This window comes from Oryzias latipes, chromosome 3, assembly GCF_002234675.1.
Source record: "Oryzias latipes chromosome 3, ASM223467v1".
Classification (NCBI taxonomy): domain Eukaryota; kingdom Metazoa; phylum Chordata; class Actinopteri; order Beloniformes; family Adrianichthyidae; genus Oryzias; species Oryzias latipes.
Window position 1 is genome coordinate 12,751,013 of NC_019861.2, and position 21,261 is coordinate 12,772,273.

General features: G+C 38.0%; 2 protein-coding genes across 4 annotated transcripts; one reads left to right on the forward strand and one right to left on the reverse strand.

Annotated features, from left to right (window-relative positions):
- Positions 1-1,617: 1,617 nt before the first annotated feature.
- On the forward strand, positions 1,618-12,384 carry LOC101170575 (EGF-like repeat and discoidin I-like domain-containing protein 3). Of its 3 annotated transcripts, none has more exons than XM_020712388.1 (10): positions 1,618-1,797; positions 5,261-5,386; positions 5,465-5,596; positions 9,299-9,412; positions 9,528-9,709; positions 9,793-9,948; positions 10,066-10,210; positions 10,616-10,821; positions 10,920-11,072; positions 11,661-12,384. In XM_020712388.1, exons 1-10 carry the CDS (start codon positions 1,722-1,724, stop codon positions 11,802-11,804), a joined length of 1,434 nt encoding a protein of 477 aa, XP_020568047.1. In that variant the 5' UTR covers positions 1,618-1,721; the 3' UTR covers positions 11,805-12,384. The 3 variants fall into 3 exon arrangements, with proteins under 3 accessions (XP_020568047.1, XP_004066938.1, XP_011486550.1); XM_004066890.3 differs by having other exon boundaries at positions 10,634-10,818; positions 10,917-11,072; XM_011488248.2 differs by having other exon boundaries at positions 1,619-1,797; positions 10,616-10,818; positions 10,917-11,072.
- Positions 12,385-13,952: 1,568 nt separating this feature from the next.
- LOC101170825 lies at positions 13,953-18,267 on the reverse strand. Its single transcript, XM_004066891.3, has 4 exons — positions 18,184-18,267; positions 17,497-17,680; positions 16,375-16,544; positions 13,953-14,662 (listed from the first exon to the last, which is right to left on the reverse strand). Exons 1-4 carry the CDS (start codon positions 18,202-18,204, stop codon positions 14,378-14,380), a joined length of 660 nt encoding a protein of 219 aa, XP_004066939.1. The 5' UTR covers positions 18,205-18,267; the 3' UTR covers positions 13,953-14,377.
- Between the last annotated feature and the right edge of the window lie 2,994 nt (positions 18,268-21,261).

The window sequence follows — 21,261 nt, forward strand, 5'->3', positions numbered from 1 at the left end:
GCTGTCACCACGCCCCTCCAGCATGACTCAGGGTGTCAATATTCCTTCTTCTGTCAACGCAATTCCTTCATTTCCCACGTATATTTTGGTCAAAACTAACTTGCTGATGACATGAACAAATCATGCGTGTTTATTCTAAGGCCGTGGACTGAACCATTTTTTGCATGTTTAGTAAACAACAAACGGGAGCTTCCACGCACGAGTTGGAAACGTGAGGTTGCATAACATTTTTTTTTAATCCACAACTTGATTTGCATTATAAAGCCCAGCCCACCAACATTTTTGTTGTTGTTGAAACAAAATATTTTAAAAAACAGTTTTAGCTATTGTTTTTCTTATTTTTATATAAAATGATAGTAAAAATAATTATGTAATCGATTTTACTGAAAGTCGGTACTGTGATTGTACTGCTGTATGTGTCCACCTGATGGCGACAGAGGGCAACAAACATTTTCTTATAAAAGATCATACAGAAATAATACAAAACAACAGGATAGATATTATATCTTTCATGACTATTCATATAGATTGAATTTTGAACATTTTAAATATATACAAATTTTGCAGACATTTAAAGACGTTGTGCATAAATAATTTATTATGCATATAAAAAAATCCGGCTTTTTATGGGCATGACATTCAAAATATGTCCTTTCAAACAAATAATTTGTGGCCACAAATGAACATTTTGTGAACACATTTTAGAATTTTGTGGCCACAATTTAGTAGCCTATATTGTGTGCACTTATTTAGCAGACACAAATTAGCATTTTGTGCGCACAAATCCGTTTTTTGGGGTGGGGGTGGGGGGTGGTGGTGTTGGATGTTGGATTTTTTTTCTAACCAAAAGAGTAAATTAATAGTAGGGATCAATTACAAACCGTTTGCCACAATACTATATTGTGGCAGAACAAATTTTTATTTAAGGGAACAGTTGATCATTTTATTTTATGAATCTCATGTCCATCGTATAGTGAATATTGTGAAGGTGTGAGGTTGGTTTGACTTTAGGAAGTTTGGAAGTTTGTTTATGATCACAGCAGGTCACAGTAAAATGGAGGAACATGAGTAGGAATGTTGCCTTCACGTTGACCATTTTTAATCTCCGCGTCTTTCACAACAGTGAACAGTGGTGCCTTCAAGTTTGCATGATAAAATTGGATATTTGAGAACAAAGTCATCGTCTAAAATTGTTATGAATTATTGTCCTCTACGGAAAAAAAGACGCACACAGGGCTATTATTGTTGTTTGGTCTTATATGTGTGTTTGATATTAACAATAGTTTATTTATTATGCAACTGAATGTGAATTTCTGTAAATTGAAAAATGTGCAATAAAGTTGATTTGAAATAAATATATATATATATATATATATATATAAATAAATATATATATATATATATATATATATATATATATATATATATATATATATATATATATATATATATATATATATATATATATATATATATATATATATATATAACATTTGCTAAAAAAGAGAGTAAGAAAAGAACAGGACGCAGATTTAATGCTGGCGTGCTTAGTAGGTGGATCCTCCAAAAGCCCCGCCCCTGATAACGTCACGTGTTGCCTCTTTAGTCGGGATTTATTGAAAAGATCCTGGCCACTACTGAGATTTCCGACAGTACTTTAAGGTGACATTTCCACAGCTCCGTTCAAACTTGTTAAGCAGTAGAAGTGAGGAAAATCAAATATGAAACACGTCGTTGATGTCACTGCAGCGTCTTTGGGAGCGATCCTACTTCTGCTTTGCATCTCTTCCATCAGAGGTAAGTGTCCTTTTAACCAGACACGTTTCATTTGCTGTTCATTTAGTTTCTCCGCTCAGAAGATGCTCATTGTTATGTTGCATTAACCATTTACTATTGACACGATGTCTCTATAAAGCTTTATGAAAACAATGATTTCGCGATTTAAACCATAAATTGCTGATGTTTCTTACATTTCCTGTTTGAAATGTCAGTTCCACCTCGTTTCTAATGAAACTTCAATTGGACTCTAGTTTAGTTTCTGTTACAAAGTGTGAAACTAGGTGTAAATGGAAACTTCTATGGGTGGAGGATGTTAATAATAGCAAAAAATAAAGTGTGAAAAAGTTTAAAGTCTAGCTAATGAAAACAGCCTTCAATGTTTTCTTGAAATTTGTTTATCGGAATAAAACAATAATAGGCTGAAGACACCGTTTCCCTCTAAAAGTAGTTTAATTGGTACATATACTGCCCACAGATTACAGTGCATTATTTTCATGTGGTGGTTCAATGAAACTTTACTCTGTTATTAAAGGAGAAACTATTATTAGTAAGTTCCAATTTGCCCAGTAATCATTAGAAGAAGTAGATTTTTATTTTGTGTGCGTGTATTTTTGAAACCGATGTGCTATAGTGACAAACGGAAACACAATGAAAGCTTTATCCAACAAAAAGTGTTGTTTTTTTTTTAACTAACTGATTACATGACATAGCATTGTGTAGATGCCCCTGTGATCACGTTTTGTTTACACATATGGACGTACAGATGGAGTTGATGAAAACAACATATGTGGAGCTGTCTGGTGCCAGCATAAACCAGCTGTCTTTAAATTTAGATCAACCTGTACCTGTGCTGTCAGTCTGAAGGATAAAGGGTGCCATTCACCTGGTGTTTCATCCCCCTCTTTTTGTGTTAATACTACCCACCTGGCAGTAAAGTGTTCTTCATGTTCTGAGTAACTGAGTGAACTCACGATTGTGTAACTGCCTTAGCCCTGGAAGAGAGGCATGCTTCTGTCTAACCTGGCTAATCCTGCAAGCTGTTAATCCTGAACCTGTTCTACTGTCTATGATTACAGCAAACAACATTAAAAAGTTTATTACTTTAATAAATGCAACCTTAAAAAAAAAAACACAGGGCACATTGGATTGTGTCATACTTTTAAAGAAAAGGAGGCCAATAGAGGAACACAAATAATACACATTCAACAGGACGTTGCACCTTCAATGGAACTAATCTGACAAAGTGATTGACATTCAGAAATGCTGTCCATCTTTCCACTACACCACTGCTTCAGCTCAGTGACATTAGCAGCCATAGTGACGCATGACTCATTTAGGAATTGGTCCTGCATTTTTAAGTGCGTTAAACATTAAACCTATTGCAATATCTTTGGTTCTTGTTTTTCCCAGACATGCTGTAGTGAACTTGTTCTCCAGTAATCTTGATTACTGGAGAACAGTTTTGGTCATAGTCTAACAGTCTAGAACCCTTTGGCGTCAAGAGGAATTCAGGTTCTACCCCATCGACTGCACGTGTGGGATTTGTGGCCGGATTGCTGTTTTGTTGTTTTTCAAACATCCAGGCTGATATTTTTCTTCTTTGGCTTTGTGTCAAGAATTGCACCAGACAGGGAGTGTTTAGAGCTTAAACTGTGCTGACGTGTCTGAGTCAACCGTCCAAGGAAACAAACACAACTGACAATGTGAGGTCGAGTAAAAGCATGTATTACTTGCCTCAGATGGATAGAATATTATTTGTCTGTAAGGAAAAAATATAAACAAAAAGAAAAGAGACATACCCAGAAAAAGAACTTTTTCATGTTTTTTGCATTAAAAGATTTGTAACTTTTGCAAAGATGTCTCCGTCAAAACACTTCATTCAAACAGTATTGCATATTAACAACCTATTCAGCATTTAATCATATTTTAATCTACATACTGAACTTGTTTGACTTTGAGTGTGTGGGACTTAGCAGAAGAATGTCACCATTAAACTGAGTTTGGTTGTGTCATTAGTGTCCTATATTGTATTGTATTAAAAACGTACTTTTAGTAACAATAAAAGAGGCAGCAACATAAATAAACATAAATATGAAAACAGTAGCATTTATCTTAAAAATCCTGGTACAGAGAAATGTGAGTCACACATGCTGCCTTCATTTAGTGCATACTCAATCTTTTAAGCCTGTGTTGTTTTGAGGTTATTTAAAAATGTGCTTTAATATCATTAATTGCTAAAACAAGTAATGCTTACACATGTTTCACACCTAAAATGTCAACTTTGGGTTTGGAGTCGTCAATCAAGACTGTAAGGACTGTGTTCTGTAAATAAATATTTTTGTTGCAGTGTCTTGAAGTATCTTAGCACAAGCATACATGAATAAAAAGTTTGGTTGCAGGAAAATAAAGTTGGAGTTTGTTGAAATAAATCCAGGTTTATACTTTTTGGTGTTTCTTGATTGAAGCACCTCTATTCTGACCTGGATGACATGAATAGGAAGGAGTCTATATCTTATCATCACCTCTATCAACACTTAAAATGATGGTCAATGTTAGGTTAGGAATGAAATCCTCATGCAGAGAAAAACAGCCTGTTAAAAAAAATCTATGTTCTCGATACCAGGACTTTTTGTTTTGCCTTGCTACCTTTGCCATACAACTGCAGCCAAAAATGAAATATAGTATTTTTTGTTCGTCAGCTCGTAGTCGAGTATGACCATAGCAATACTAATAGTACATTGTCTAAGGGGCGGAGGGATGTGTCCGCATATGGCTAATAAGGCCAATACGGGCAAGAAAACCCCTTCCACAGGTTGAACACCAGTGAGAGGGGGTCGTGTTGGTAGATTGGTCAGCTAGAGCCTTACGTTTTTGGCGTTTTTCCTTGGCTGCGTTGGAACGTTTATTTTCTGAGTAGATGGCACCTTTATGAATCAAGTTACGCCAAGTCGGTCTGTCAGATGCTGCGGTTTCCCACGTGGAAACGTCGATATTGAAATCTTTCAAATGTGATTTGATGCAGTCTTTGTAGCGTTTGCGCTGGCCTCCAACTTTCCTGCTACCATGGCTGAGTTCACCATACAGCAGCTGTTTGGGTATCCTGGAGTCTGACATACGGCAGACGTGTCCTGCCCATCGTGTCTGAGCTTCGCACATGGTGGTAATGACGCTAAGGAGGTCTGCTCTCTCCAGGACCTCAGTGTTTGTGATTCGATCATGCCAGCGAATTTTAAGGATATTTCGGAGACAGCGGAGATGGAACTGCTGGAGAAGTTTCTCATGTCTTCTGTAGGTGGTCCAGGTTTCGCAGCCGTAAAGAAGTGTTGTTAAGACGACTGCTCTGTACACTTTGATCTTGGTGTTTTGTAAGATGCCTCTACGTTCCCAGACTGACTTCCTCAGTCTCCCAAAGGCACTGCTTTGTATTATGTTAGAATTGCATTTTTGGAGAATTATGGGCCTTTTTGCTTGATTTTCTCAGGTGACTTCTGTGAGGTGAATCACTGCTACAATGGAGCAACATGTGTGACCGGTGTGGGGGAGGAGCCTTTCATCTGTATCTGCGCGGATGGCTTTGCAGGAGACACCTGTAACCTGACAGAGACAGGTACAGCGTGCTCTAAAAGGAAGTCATGCTTGTCTTATGTGTGTAGGACTAACGGGGCCTCCTTTCTGTTTCACCAAGGTCCTTGCAGTCCTAACCCCTGCAAGAACGATGGGACGTGTGAGGTCATTGCTTCGTCGAGAAGAGGAGATGTTTTCAGTGAATATATCTGCAAGTGCCCGTCTGGCTTTGAGGGGGTGCACTGCCAGACGAGTAAGGGACTTCCTCCTGCCCTATCTTATTTCCCAAATATATTTTTTTGCTGGAAAAAAAAGCATAATAACTAGGAAAAAATCATATATAAGTTGCACCTCTGGTCAAACTATCCAAAAACCCACAACTTAAAGGCCTGTTCACACGGGGACGAATTTCGCCGGCGATTTTCGCCGACGTTTAACGCCTCGTGACTAAACAAAGGGCACCAATGTGAGTGTGCACACCGACGCGAAAAAACGCCACGCGCCAAAGCGTCAAAAAAAAAAAACGCCTCGGGTTCGTTTTTTTTTTTCGACGCGTCGCGTCGAAATCTATTCGACCAATGAGAATGGCGCTTTTGCACACGTGTCTGGAGCTTCTGAAGTTACAGTAAAACACAACTTGGGGGCGCTCAAACACAAAACTGCCTTGCTGAGCACACATACCAGCGAAGAAGATAGACGCCAAGTAGCATCTACACTGCCGCGAAGAAATAATGACGGACATTCTTAAATATCCCCTTAACAAGTACCAGTTGGAGCTACTGATGCTTGAAATATTCATGTTTTCTTTGTATGATTCTGACAAGCGCGTAAATACTTGCTCTCTTCTTCTGAGTAAAAAGCGACTTTAAGAATCGTAAAGTTGCGCAGCGCCACCTTGTGTACAGGAGTATTTCTGTTTACATTAAGCACCATCTAACGTCAGGGAATGAAATTGCATGTTCGCTCGGCTCATCGTCAGCGAAAATCGCCTGGTTGTGAACACAAAAGACGTGGCGAAAAACGCTGGCGAATAACGCCTGGCGAATATTCGTCCCGGTGTGTACGGGCCTTATACTCCAAAAAATACACAAAAAGTTTTTGCAAGTTAAAAGCATCTTAGCCTGTTTTTATGGAAAAAATCTAGAATTTTATAGCCTTAATGAAATCAGAGCATGTCAAGTTGACAACAAAAATTAGTCTAAAGGCCCGTACACACCGGGACGAATATTCGCCAGGCGTTATTCGCCAGCGTTTTTCGCCACGTTTTTTGTGTTCACACCCAGGCGATTTTCGCTGACGATGAGTGGAGTGAACATGCAATTTCATTCCCTGACATTAGATGGCGCTTAATGTAAAACAGAAATACTCCTGTACACAAGGTGGCGCTGCGCAACTTTACGCTTCTGAAAGTCGCTTTTCACTCAGAAGAAGAGAGCAAGTATTTACACGCTTGTCAGAATCAAACAAAGAAAACATGAATATTTCAAGCACCAGTAGCTCCAACTGGTGCTTGGTTCGGGGATATTTTAGAATGTCCGTCATTATTGTTTCGCGGCTGTGTGTAGACGCTACTTGGCGTCTATCTTCTTCGCTGGTATGTGTGCTCAGCAAGGCAGTTTTGTGTTTGAGCGCCCCCAAGTTGTGTTTTACTGTAACTTCAGAAGCTCCAGACACGTGAGCAAAAGCGCCATTCTCATTGGTCGAGTAGATTTCGACGCGACGCGTCGAAAAAAAAAAACGAACCCGAGGCGTTTTTTTTTTTTGACGCTTTAACGCGTGGCGTTTTTTCGCGTCGGTGTGCACACTCTCGTTGGTGCCCTTTGTTTAGTCACGAGGCGTTAAACGTCGGCGAAAATCGCCGGCGAAATTCGTCCCGGTGTGAACAGGCCTTAACACAAGAACACAGAGAGTACATAGCAAAAAAATGTGCAAGTTATCAGGAACAATATGATACCTTCATAAGAGCAGGTTGTTCTGAAAGGGAGAACCCACATGGATTCACTTTCCCATCCTGTTGCAGCATCAGCAGTGAAAGAGATGTGTCCCTTCAGCAGTTTTATAAAAGGACTCATTCAGTGGCCTCTCTAGTTATTTTGTTTGGCTAATCAGGAAGACCAATGCAGGCTTCTTAATATGCAGATGTCCTCGTCACAAGCTCAACACTCCATCTATTTGTGCCTAACTTTGACCTAAACACACAAAGAATCTGACTAACATCATGTTTGCCTCAATAGAGAGTCCTCCGTTGAGCTGAAATTAATGATTTAATATTGCTGTTTATCAGTTTTTATGAAAAGTTTTTCTTTCAGAAGACAATGAAATGGCTACGGTTAAAAATACAGCTTTGTATCATAACTTTATCTCATGCTCTTGCTGAGTTGGCAAATTTTCGGTACCAGACCCTCCCAAAGGCCACAGTCTGACCACCAAGTGTAGTGTTGGAAAAGTCTGGCTGTCCACACCCAAATATTTCCTAACTTGAATCCAGACATATGGAAAAAATGGTTTTGAGTCAAACCTACATTGCATACAATTATAATTGAAATTAATATAAACAGTTGAAAAAGTAATAACAGGATCCTACGCTGTAAAAAAAACAAAACTGTAACAAAACTCAGTAAAGTTGAATTTTAAGACAAGAAAAAATGGAAAACAAAAAACAATATAGCTCATTAGAAATAATAACTTTCAATACCAATAGCACTTGTGCAGAGAACATAAAAAAGACAACTTGAATGTTGATTTCAGAGTGTTTTTCCAGTGTTTATAGTTGTTCTAAGCCTATGTTGCTGCAGACAAACAGGGACCTGTTTCTAAGTTGTGACCAATCCTCTTAGCATTAAAGGGAACTGAGCCATGTGGCATTACGTCAACCTGTCATCTGCTTTAGTTCTCAGGTTTTCTAGGTTTGTATTTGGAAAACGGGGCATTCATGCTGTATTTGCAGGCACATATTCTGTTACTTTATTATATTTTTGTTACATTACAATTTTCAATTTTTAGATTAAAATGTGGCATTTAGCTTAACACACCTATACACAGAAAAGCCATCATATATAAATACAAAAGACAAAATTATACAGTGACTGAAGCTTTATAAATAAAACAAATGAGATAAAAAAAGATGTGTTGAATGTGGAAATACTTTTTTGTGAGTTTTAGTAGAAAGTATAAAACAACCGTCAACTCTGGTGTGATTTGGATGAAGGATGACGTGTTAAAAATCAAACAGTAGTCAGATTTGTAGTTTGTACTTTTTTTTTCTGGTTCACCTTTAAATATAAGGTATAATATTGATGATTTTTCTGAATTCAGGTAGCTTTCGAAAACTCTGATCATCCTGAGCATCTCTTCTTTCTGAAAGTGCCCCATCATGTGGAGAAAAAAGTTATTACTCAGAGTTCTCAAATAACAAAGGGCCCACTTTCTACACATCTTTTTCCCCTCTTTCTGCATTTTTTTCTGTATTCTTGTATCTCGCTACAAAGGTTGTGCCCCTACTGATGCAATCTCAGCATGAAATAACATTTTTACATCAACAAGAAAACAAAATCTAGTCTGTGTGTTGACAAATTTGTGGTTAAGAAAGTTCTGGTTTGGATATTTTTGTTGTAAACTGGTTCAAACATGTAATAATTTTATTTATATTTTGCCCCATAAACATCACATAACAGAGTATTTATCTTATACAGTGTTTTGGTACAAATCACTGAATGAGATTTGGTACAACTTTCCAAATTTACAACTTTGGAAAGTTGTAAATTAATCTACAACTTTACAATACGTGAAATACAGGATGATGAGACATAAGTTCCCTTTCAGGCAATTTATGCTTGGTTTTTGTAAGTTTCAAGTCACTTTGCTTCCAAAATATACTCTCAAGTCTAGAAAGTTGTTTTCTTTCCATTGTGTTCCACTTTAAATAATCCGTTTATTTATTTATTTGTTCATATAGATGTAAATGACTGTGCAATGGAGCCTTGTAAAAATGGAGGGACATGTCGGGATCTTGATGGCGACTACACCTGCAACTGCCCGTCTCCATACGTTGGAAAGCAGTGCCAGCTGCGTATGTTCCTCTGCTACCTTTTTAATATCTGCAGAATCATTTTTGCTTTATTTCAGAAATTTTTTCACCGTTTGATTGTTTTACTCCTTGTTTTTAATTTATTTTTTTATCCCAGGTTGCATTTCTCTTCTTGGAATGGAAGGAGGAGCGATTTCCGAGTCCCAGATTTATTCTTCCTCTGTGCACTATGGTGTCCTGGGTCTGCAGCGCTGGGGCCCAGAGTTGGCTCGACTCAACAACCAAGGCATCGTCAACGCCTGGACGTCAGCTGCGCATGACAGGAACCCATGGATTGAGGTGAGACAAGGGGAGCATTTCAGTAAAAGGACCATTTTCAATCGAGACACTGACTTGCTATTTTTATTTATTTTTTGTAAAAGATTAACATGCAGAAGAAGATGCGTCTGACGGGCATCATTACTCAGGGAGCCAGTCGCATGGGTGCAGCTGAGTACATCAAGAACTTCAAGGTGGCGAGCAGTCTGGATGGAATCAGCTACATCACTTACAAAGCGGAAGGTCAACGGCGGGATAAGGTTAGACGCTGCTCCATCGCAGACCGATCCTCAGTTCCTTTCTTTAGCTTTCAGAGTCAGTTTTTGTTTTAAAGTTTGGTATTTTTTTGCCCTGGTTTTTCTCTTTTTGCGGAACAGGTTTTTGTTGGAAACTCTGACAACGACAGCACAAAGACCAACCTTTTTGATCCGCCTATCGTGGCCCAGTACATACGCATCGTCCCTGTGGTGTGCCGCAGGGCCTGCACGCTGCGCATGGAGCTGGTGGGTTGCGAGATCCACGGTAAGCTCAAGCAGAACATCTGAACCAATGTCAGTGCTGCAGATCATAAACTCTATGTCATTACTAGTTTTACATTTAGGGAAACTGTACAGGTTTTTTACATCTTCTATGGGAACGTCTTTTTGTTGTGGTCTTGCTAGTGAGCAAAATAGGATAAAAAATGGTTGATTTGTTGAATTTCTTGCATGATTCTTTCTCTGTACCTCCTATTCCTTCCTTTTGCTTTTGGTGGGGTTTAAACTGATTATATGTGGGATGCTTTTGGGACTATTCTATTTATTTTAATACATGTGCAGGGTTGTTTCCTTTATTCTCTGGGTGTATTCACTTGACTCTTCCTATTTTGTCTGCCCTCTATCCTTCCTTTCCTCCGTCCTCCTCGGCCTTGTTGCTCGGCATTCACAGCTTCTTCAAACACGGCAGGTTGCACAGAAGCTCTGGGAATGAAATCCCGTCTCATCTCAGATGAGCAGCTCTCAGCCTCCAGCTCTTTCCGGACGTGGGCCATCGACGCCTTCACCTGGCACCCTCAGTTTGCCAGACTGGATAAAATGGGAAAAACAAATGCTTGGTCTCCAGCACACAACAACCGCTCAGAGTGGATCCAGGTGGGGCACAGCCTTCCTTTTATTTTCCTGGTTGACTGCTATGTGAGTCAGTTGACTCTGCAGAAACTCACAGTGTGTTTCTCTCAATCAAACATTAGGCTGATCTGGAGAGGACAAAACGCATCACAGGCATTATCACTCAGGGTGCGAAGGATTTTGGGGTGGTGCAGTTCGTCTCGGAGTTTAAAGTTGCATATAGCGACGACGGAAAGTCGTGGACTGTGGTGAAGGAGGAGAACACTGACAATGAAAAGGTCAGACATCTTTGAAGAAGGGAATTTGACTTGTATGTCTAATGCTACGTCCACACCGGGCATGTGCTGAGTGTTCAAGAATGCACTTTACAGGTATTCTTGAACGTGTCTCGTTGTTACACGGTATTGGCGCATTTACTTACAACTGGAAGAAGTTGTGATTCTTGCTCCAGGCTTTTTTTTTCACAGCTATGTTCTGATATATGAAAGACCTAGTGTCAGACTTTTTGCCAGGCACAAACCGCAATTATTAATTTGTCCTCTTCGATCGGGCTTTATATAGATGGCACTACTGTGCTTTGAAATGGATGTTACCCATACGTCACTACCAAATCCAAGTCCCTGCTTGGTCAATTGGTTTCACTTTCAACAGGCATTTAATGGTCACACGTTTTGTTCATAGAGCCTGAAAATAGACATAAAAACTTGCGTAGTGATGCACGAACACGAGAGGTTTGCAAGCGGATTGTGTTTACATGGACTGTGCATGTAAACATGTAAACTTCCGAGCCCAGTGTGAACGTAGCATTCCATGGTCGCTTCACTGCATCCACCTTTTGTAAAATAACATTTCAACCACATTTGCAGATTTTTCAAGGGAACATCGACAACAACACCCATAAGAAGAATATTTTTGAGCCCCCATTTTATGCACGCTATGTGAAAATTATTCCTTGGGAATGGCACGAACGCATCACTCTTCGCCTGGAGCTGCTGGGGTGTGATGACTAGAGACTTACTCCAGGAATCCAAGCCAGGGTGGATAATGGATCCTAAAAAATGTTTAATTTTTGCACTCGACAGAGATCAAGTTCACCCATTAGCTTGGACTTTTAACACTTGTAGCACTTTCTAACTAGCGTATTAAGGTTTACACATAATGATCAGTGCAACTTTGTATTTTTACTTATAGAAACTTCCTTAAAAAATGCCCTACAATCAATCCTTTGGAGACACTAACATATATTATTTGGAAAGCTAGACAAGTGATTGACAGATCCCATCACCTGATGGATCAACGTTTTCCATTGTTGTTCGTTCAGCTGCTGTTTTGTTACTTGAGCGCATATGGCGATTACAGAGTAAGTACTCACTAAACATGTGCACCAATGTGGGACAATAAGAATTTTCACTTCTGTGTTTTTAACAAGTTGCCACACTTTTCTGCTTCCTTCTCAAGTTTAACTGTAATTTAATACATTTTTTAACAAATGTGAATATGAAGAAAATGAGTTTGTTTTTTTAAAGTTCTACATTTGAATTTTTTTATTAATTGTTGGTCTTGAACATTTAATAAAGATTAAACAAAGTCTCTACTGTGTTGGTTTTTTTTTTTTTTGTCTTTTTATTTTTATTTACACACAAAAACAGATTCTGGTTGTGTTGAACATGACATTGAAAGCTTATTTTTTCTGTTATTTTGGGTTGGTTTGTGAGACTCCAGGACTGTTTCATTTAAAAAAAAGATTTATAGTAACCATCTCTTTACTTAAAATAATGTTGTCAGACTGTGAAAATGCTTAACTTTTAGTGATATTGTCTTGCTTTTATGAAAAACAGAATGACATGCCATTATAATTATCATCAGCGCTTTCAACTCTCAGGTATGCAACGTTCGGCCTCAAGCATCAGCTTTCATCTCTGTGACATGAAGACTATGCAGTAGAAAGTGTAATCCCTCAAGTCCATAGTAGTGAATGTGCAAAAACTTACAGCTGCACCTGAAAGAGAGCATAAAGACCTAAACATATTGGATGTTTATATTCATTTGGCTTCAATATTGTTGAGTGTTATTTAGTTCTGACTTATAAGAGCAATGTCAGGAGGAGGACCAAGCACGGATCACCACGGTCGGACAGCTGCACGCCGCCTGGACGTTTGCAGAGCTAGATAGCTGTGAGGCTGGCTGGCTTTCTGATGGAAGTGTTCGATATCCCAACACAGGGTCATGCAAAAACCGGTCCTGCTCAACAATTTTGGGTTCCCTCCCTCTGAGCTCAAGTTTGGGATCCATTGCTGCAAGTTAGAGAAACAATAACACTAGAATAGAATTTGTAAAAGCTGCAGCCATCTCTCAACTGGATTTTCACACAAGAAAAAACATACAAGTTTACTGAGCCAAATCTTGGATTCTAAACAATGTTTACCCTGCAAAAATGGTTCCCCCAAAATGTTAAGAATAATGAAAAATATTAAGAACTGTAAAAACATATCATAAAGTCATGTTTTAAAGAAAAGGAAAAAACAATAGCAGTTTGTCTGTTATGCAGCACTGGTGCAAATCTTTTATTTTAAGCACAAATACATTTTTTTTGTTGCTTTCAGCTTTTTCCGGTCATGTGCATCAAATTTTACTGTCAAAATGTATAGATAAGTTAACATTGCTTATCATTTTAAGATGTAAATAAAACTATTTTAATTTGCGAACTTCAAGTAGCAAACACTTGACATTCTAATCATTTCAAATGACTAGAGCTCAATGTTTGACTTAAATAGTTTATTAAGGTATATTCCCCTCATTACACTTAAAACGTAATAAAACTTCTTGGATTCCACAAAAAGGAAATTGCATCATTACCATAGCTCTATTGAAAAGTAAATTGATATTAGATAACACTAAAAAAACACACAAAAAAATTAAATGATGGTAGAACAAGATGGCAGAAAAATCTGTGGTTGAGTTTATAAACCTAACTATTTAAATGAAAGCTAATTCAAATGTAATATAAGGGTTTTTGGAGAATAACTTTAAAACTGTCCAACTGTCCATCTCCCAGGTGATTTTCCAAAACAAGCATTATAAACCCTTTTACAAGTCTCCAAATAATACAGCAACCAACTTTAATTATTTGTCCCCCAAAAATAATTCCATTAGAGCAGTTTTAACAACTTTAAATTAAATTCAATTTTATTTTAACAGCCCAATTTTACAAGTCGTCTCAATGCATTTCAAGAACATTAAGTCATGGAATTCAACAGGTAAATTCTAAACTAAACTAACCAGACTTAGTTAAACTGGGCATCCTTGCCCTTAGACCCTCCAAGGAAAAACTCTTAGAAAATCGAATTCCGGAAAAAAAAGAAGAAGCCTCAGGGGTGTCCACATGAAGGACGGATCCTCCCCAGGACGGACAGTCGATGTACCTGAACTCTTTAAAGCAACAGAACATTTCAAAATACAAAAAAAATGTGTTCTTAAAAGCATATGGAATCCTGGGGGAAAGGTCCCAGCAGTAAACATGCCGGTACATCAGGTAGCTGGTACAGAAGTTCCACAACAAATTCAGAACAGAACCAGCAACCAGCTACTGAAACTCGGCTTCAAAGAGGATTCTTTCAATTCTTAACCTGACATCTGTCTTTTTCTGAGGGGTCAACCTTTTAAAGATTTTGACAAGGTTCATGAAGTAAAATTCATCACAGTCTTGAGGTTTTTCCATGTGGGTCTGAACCCTCTGACTGCCTTTGGAGGAGTTTGGTGATCCACGTGTGCTCATCCCTGAAGCAGCAGGATTCAGGAAATGGCTGCTGCTTTCTTCATGGCTGTCCTCCGAATCACAGATGTCGTCGCCGTTGGTATCATCAGTGACCTGTGAAGACAACAGACAAAAAATGAATGATGTTATTTATATACACATGCTTCAAATAGATGAAACAAACTTCTCTTTAAGTAACTTCTTGTACTTGGACAAAAATGTGTAAATCAAAACATTTTTCATTACCAATAAAAAAATTCAAAATCATGTTGAATCACGTATTGAATCAAATTTTAAACATATTAATGTAAATTAAATAGATTAAGTGTCAGTTGTACTCAGCCCTTCAATACATCTTTTTCATTATAGATGTGGGAAAATTGACATTTAGTCTATAACAATTTTTGAATTTTGATTCTGTTTTTCTCTGTCACAACATCAACGTAGATTGATAAAAAGAGAAAGTTGCTACTCGTATAATGTGCCCAAAAAAGCTACAAGATACCACTAAACGTTCTTATTGCATGTAGCTGCAAGAAGATCGTCCTATGGCGTATATCAGTGGTGGGCCGTCAGGGCCTTCTCTGAAGGCCTAAAAAATATATGAATCATGTGTTGATCATATTTTGTCCACGCATACTCATTAAATAATTCCAAATGGTCTGTCCTTTCTTTTTTATTTTGTTAATGATGATTTTGCTGCTTTCAGACACGTATTTTCACATTGGAGCATCTAACCAATTGCAGTTCAACTGTCCTTTGTTGCCAGGCAGGAGAAGGGCCTTCACCATGAGTTGTAAAGGCCTGCTAATACCAAATCAATGTTGGTCATTCATTTCTTTCAACCAATCAGATTTTGAGTTGGTGTCAGCAAGGCCTTCTAGCAGGCTTAGGTAACGTCACAGTATTCAGACCTTCTGACTGGACAGAAGTTTCAGGAAGTCACATACAGTCTTGTCCAGTTTGACACAGAACACGGAGCACTCTTGGATCTGTCTCGGTTAAAAACAGAGCTGACTGTAATGTACTCTATGGATGATTTTGCAGGAAAATCTCCCACTAATCTCCTTGTCTTCCTTCATCAGAAAAATCTGAATGAGAGCATGAAGCAGCTGTACAGATTTGTGTGTTTGGCGCTCACCATCCCCGTGTCCACTGCGTCTGTTGAATGGAGACGTTCGGCTCTAAAGCTAATTAACCCTTGTGCTATCTTAGATGACCCCACCCTTACATTGACGTGTTCTCCCTACCATGACAAAGGTGGATAAAGGTGGAAAGATTTCATGTAATCCATGGACACCAGTGAAGATCACAAATCATTAAAGAAAAAAGTTTTAACGCACTGTCTAGTGGGTCTACATGACCCAACTCCTAACGGTAAAGTGCCTAGGATAGCACAAGGGTTAAAACGTACGCAGAAACACAACTGGACAGACTCGGATCTCAGCACTTGCCTTGATGGAAAAGAAAAAGGACTTCAACTGAAACGCGATAATCTACATAACAGGGTGATCAAACAGTTTATGAGGAAAGAGAGGAGGATGGATTTTGTCTTCAAATAATCTGATTTTTTGATTAGTGAAATAATAAATATAATAAATAATATTTCCTATTTATGTGTCTGTTTTCAATGTTTTTTGCTGGCTGTGGTTGCATAATGACATTAGTTTACTGTTTTGTTTATTCCGTTTTTTTAGAGGCATAAAAATGGTTAATGAGGGGCTGAGTGATTCAGACGCAGCACTAAAGGCCCAGGTGTGTAATGCACAGTCCGCTACTGGTGTACATAAATCAATACTCAGAAACAAACCTGATCAGAGTCTTACCATGAAACGCTGTAGCTTGGACTGGTTCTGATGTTTAGTCTTCAGTGCCTCCAAACATAGAGGAACATGATTTACAAAATCTCGTCTCCTTATTAATGTGGCCTCGCAGTGCAAACAGTGGTAATGAGGCTTTCTCCTGCACCCAAATGAACATTTGTGAACGGTGTAACCTAAAATAAATGAAGGCATTAATTAATGATCACACTTTCACAGTTCAAATTAAGTAAATACAAAGTACGGTGACCCTGAAGTGCAAACCACGCCAACAAATCACTCAACGCAAAAACATTTTAAAGATACAAATGACAAAACGGCAAAACAAAAAATATTTTAAAAAACAATACATCTTAGAAATCAAAAAATGTCATTAAGCAAAATAGAATTACAAATTAAAATGAAAAGTTTCAGAAATAAAAGTAATTTCTAGAAATAAAAATCAAATGTTAAAAAATGAAACAATAAGAAACCAGAGAAGGAAGGAACTGCCACTGATTGGATGATGATGTTTGTTTTAAATAGGTCTTTAATATCCGCATCTAAAAGTTATATGATAAGTATAGAACAAATCCAGCATCACTTCATTCCAAATAACTTTGTGTTTGATATGATGGACAAACGTCATCATCCAATCAGAGATGTCCCAAAGATCCTTCCTTTTCCAGTTTCATTTAGTATTTCTTTATTTATTTTTTACTTGTCCTGTCCAAAAGCTGAGCAAACAGATGAGAGCCGAAGGCCTCTTGTGTTGGACATATTTTACTTTCACAAGAGGGGTCATGAATCTTCTGACACACCAGGTGTAAAATTGAATAAACCCCTTTTGTAATGTATATTAAAACGTATTTCACATTAATTATATTTGTACGTTTTTTGTTGGACCAGACTAAAAAAGAACAGGAGAGAAGAAGAGAGAGGGATGTTAGAGAGGAGGGGGAATAGGTGGGTGATTATAGAAGGGAGGGGCAAAATCATAAAGTCTAACTTTGTTTTGATTTCTAAAACATAATGCTATTTTTCCTTATTAGCTTTGCTTTTTTTTTGTCGTGATGTTTTTGCATGGAGTGGTTTGTTGATGTGATTTGCATTTCAGGGTCAGCATAATAAACAGATGGGTAAAAATACCTCCAATGGAACAGGCGAACTTTCTATGAGATTCCAAATGCAGCAGAAGTTTTCTTCGCCTTGTAGGTTCGAAACACTCCGGAGGGCAAAAGGGGCAGTGATAGAGTGCTGGTGAGCAACAATTGGTGCATTTCTCCAGAGGGGGGAAGGACGATCCTCTGCAGATTGTAGGATGCTCGATGAGCTAGAAAAAGCAAGGCAATCGTTCATGAGAATACTCTAAAATGTCAGCACCGGTAAAACCTGACCTCTCTGAAGAGGAATCAATGAGAGGCTCGGGAAGACTCGACCCCTCACATACACTCACACACAACACTCTGATCAAGTCAAGAAAAATATATAATTGTACATATTTTGAGTAGAAACTCACTAATAGTAGAAATTTTAATTTAGCATTTAATGTGGCAGCTGCTCAATACTCCGCAGAAAACTTTAAGAACATTATGTTCTTAAAGTAAAGTCTAAGATATGTTCAACATATCTTAATTTAGCCCAACTACTAACTTAAGCTAGCTAATTTAAAAGCTATATCATCGATCATCAGCATAGCTAACAATGCTTTAAAAACCAGGTAAAAACAACACTCATTGGTTCACATAAAAACTCTGTATAGCTGAGAATACCAACAACAAAATCACATTAACAAAAGAATAGTGTTTTCTGTCGCTCCTAAGTATGTTTTCTTACTTTATGCTCTTCGGTGTCCATGCTTGTTACAAAAAATACGTCGCTCCAGTGTCTTTCCCCCCACGGATGTTAAAACATTACGTCACTTCCGGTTTTACGGTCTTTTTTATATAAAATTTTTAAGACTTTATAAGATGACACATATTCATATACATAGAACAGAAAGAAATAAAAAAAATGAATAAAATAAAATACAATCCAATAAAATTAGAATTATAGGGTATACAAAGACCGTATAAAACAAACACCTTATTAACAATAACAAATAAAAGTTTGAAAGGAAAAAGTAAAAACATCACCAATTATTCAAATCGTATTTTTCAAATATGTTCCAAAGTCTGCAGATTTTCAGAGTTAGCATTTTGAAATCTAAATTTTAAAAAAATATTTGGCATGGGTATACTTACATTAATGAATACCATATTTTGCTTTAAAATGAATTAAATTAAGTAAGCCGGACCTGTCGTTTTCGTTCTATTTAAAACAACCCCAAAAATAATGTTTAAGACATAAAGAAACAGAGAAGAATATGTTTCTGTAGCAAATCTTAAATACTAGACCAAAATATTGAAGCAAGCTCAAAGTAGAGGGGCTATAGTTGGGCACACAGTCGTTTATTCGGGCGACGCACAAAAAACCAAGGAAACTAAAGGAAACTAACCAACAAAACACCTAAGGTGAAATAAATGATGGTAAAACTTGAACTCAGGCTTTGCAGCAAAAAAACTATGATGGAAATGCAAAACTCAAAAGTACTCAAAATCCAAAGAAAGACCATAAGAGTAAATTCAACAAAAGGACAAAACCAGAATCAAACTAAAAGGGAAACTTTCACAGGCTAACACCAGGCAGACAACAGGGGTAAGCTGGAAAAACAAATTCCTCACAGGAATTCAGCTCCTAGGAGCTTTAAAAATGTCCTCTCCAGGCAGGTGGAGGAGGAAGCAGCCTCAATCACCTCTGCAGAGGGGGACGGAGTCAGCCGCTGCGCAGGAGCTGGACTTCTGCAGGAGGAAAAAACAAGCAGACAAGACCAAGGGTCGTGGCACAGTATATTTATAAGGCAATAGCCATTGGCTACTTTATTCCAACTTGACTATACAATTCCAGGAGCTTGCATTCACTCGCACTTCGGCCGCTATTTGTTGGCATTATGAATCTTGTTACCCTCTTTTTTGAAAGATCTTTCTTTCATCCTGAATTAAACATGACAAAACCTTAGATTAGTTTAGAACTGCAATAAGTGACAGCCTCTTGAGGTAAGAGAAAGAGTTGGAGTTCAAGTTGGGAGGACAGAGAGAGTTGAGAGACACTGGAGCAAGATGAGAAAAACCCAGGAAGAAAAGGGGAATCTTCTTCCTGGGTTTTCTTCCATTTTATTTAGAGTCTCCTCAAGTAACTACGTTTTGTGTAAAGATCAGTGTTTCATTTACCTGGTCTTTTTTATTAACTAGCATGCATTTCTTTCTGAACTATTTTGAAAATCATCACAATTTTTCTTTTTATTTTTGTAGCAGATACGTTGATTTTGAGACTAAACTACAAAAAATTTTAACACTTGCCTGACAACAGTCTGCGCTGATTGGCTGTATGAACCCACTTGGCCATCAGAATTTCAGACAGATTATTTTGTAAGTTCCACAAGAGACTTCAATCTTTCCCCTACACCTCAGAGCTCAACCTGCTGCTGCTTTCGTCCACCTCATTGGCCTCAGAAGAACTACTTTTGCCTGGTGAGTTTTGTCTGAAAGTCCAGTCCAAGCTGAGCTTCTGACGAGGAGATCCTTCCAGCCTGGTGCTACTAATGGTTGCGGTTTGATGTGGTCATTATAACAGCCAATATTACTTATCCAAACTATTGTCTTGAGCAATTTTGACATTTCTCTTAAATTTCTTGGCATAACTGCTCATTTACAAACTTTGACACTCCTTTATACATGGATGCACACTCACAAACAGATAACTTGTGGTGCACCAAACCCACTGGTTATCTAGTGAGCATATTATTTTCTTACAAGTTCACTTTTGCATCCTTACAAAAGTCACTAGTGAACTAGTGAAGAACTTTTTGTCACCTAGTAAACTAGTCTTTTTTTCCCCTAGTTAACTGGTCTTGCAATATGCAAATGTGGATAAGTGATGTGAAACAGAAAAAGTCCTCCAATCGGCTCTGTGGCAACACTCCAAGCCACTCAATCCAGGACTAACCCTATCAGTCCCAGTGTTTTTCTACTGTTGGAAATCACAGCCCTGTGTTGTTGTTTTTTAATTATTCTTTTAGAATCAGGAGAAATATGTTAACATTACATCATCATAAAAATAACCTGAACATAATGTCCTCATGGCCAGAGAGGCAAAGAGGAGGAGGGATCCTTTAAAAAAAATCCTGGATCTGAAAAAGTGATCTTGAATCACTCCCAAAATCAAATCAATATTCCTTGACCCATTTCTAACATTTTCTAAGAATTTTGTGAAAATGTGTCAATAACTTCTTGAGAGACAAGTTACTGACAGACAAATAGACCCTTGTGAAAACGAAATATCCTTGGCGTAGGTCATGAAGAAAGCTGTTTTCTGGAGTACAGTACATGTGCTTTCTTGGCCATGGTCTATCTAGTGACCATTTTAGCTATTACTTCTATGCATACCTCAAGGAAGTTCTGGAAATCTCACGGTATCATTGCTAAAAGATCCAACGCAAAAAGAAAAGCGGCATCTGTTTTTGTATCATGTAAACTAATCATGCCTGCATTTTTATTGAGAACCACTGTTGACATCTCTTGAATATTTGTAAGACTTCATTACGTCTAGTTTCATTACATTGAGGAATCATGATTATGCCTTTTTTTGGCGTGGGGGAAACTGGAGCACTTGCAGAAAACGTCATGCATCCTCCCGGAGAGAACCCTAGCATGCCCGGGGAGAACATACAAATGCCGAACAGAGACTTCATTTTGAGAGTTATATATTTTTTAATTATTTTTTTTTAAAGTTTGGCATGGATATAGGCCTACTTGTATTTTGGAATACCCTATTTGACAAAAAACTCAGCGCACACGCCTTTTCTTGGAGAAGCAG

Bases quoted from the DNA above. Each gene is read 5' to 3' on its own strand.
- LOC101170575 (XM_020712388.1), top strand. From the start codon at position 1,722: ATGAAACACGTCGTTGATGTCACTGCAGCGTCTTTGGGAGCGATCCTA. The intron at 5,597-9,298 runs GTAAGGGACTTC...TTGTTCATATAG, and splicing joins GGGGGTGCACTGCCAGACGA to ATGTAAATGACTGTGCAATG. The intron at 9,413-9,527 runs GTATGTTCCTCT...TTTTTATCCCAG, and splicing joins TGGAAAGCAGTGCCAGCTGC to GTTGCATTTCTCTTCTTGGA.
- LOC101170825 (XM_004066891.3), bottom strand. From the start codon at position 18,204: ATGGACACCGAAGAGCATAAA. The intron at 17,681-18,183 runs GTAAGAAAACAT...TGCTTTTTCTAG, and splicing joins TGGACACCGAAGAGCATAAA to CTCATCGAGCATCCTACAAT. The intron at 16,545-17,496 runs GTATTTTTACCC...CATTTATTTTAG, and splicing joins GTTCGCCTGTTCCATTGGAG to GTTACACCGTTCACAAATGT.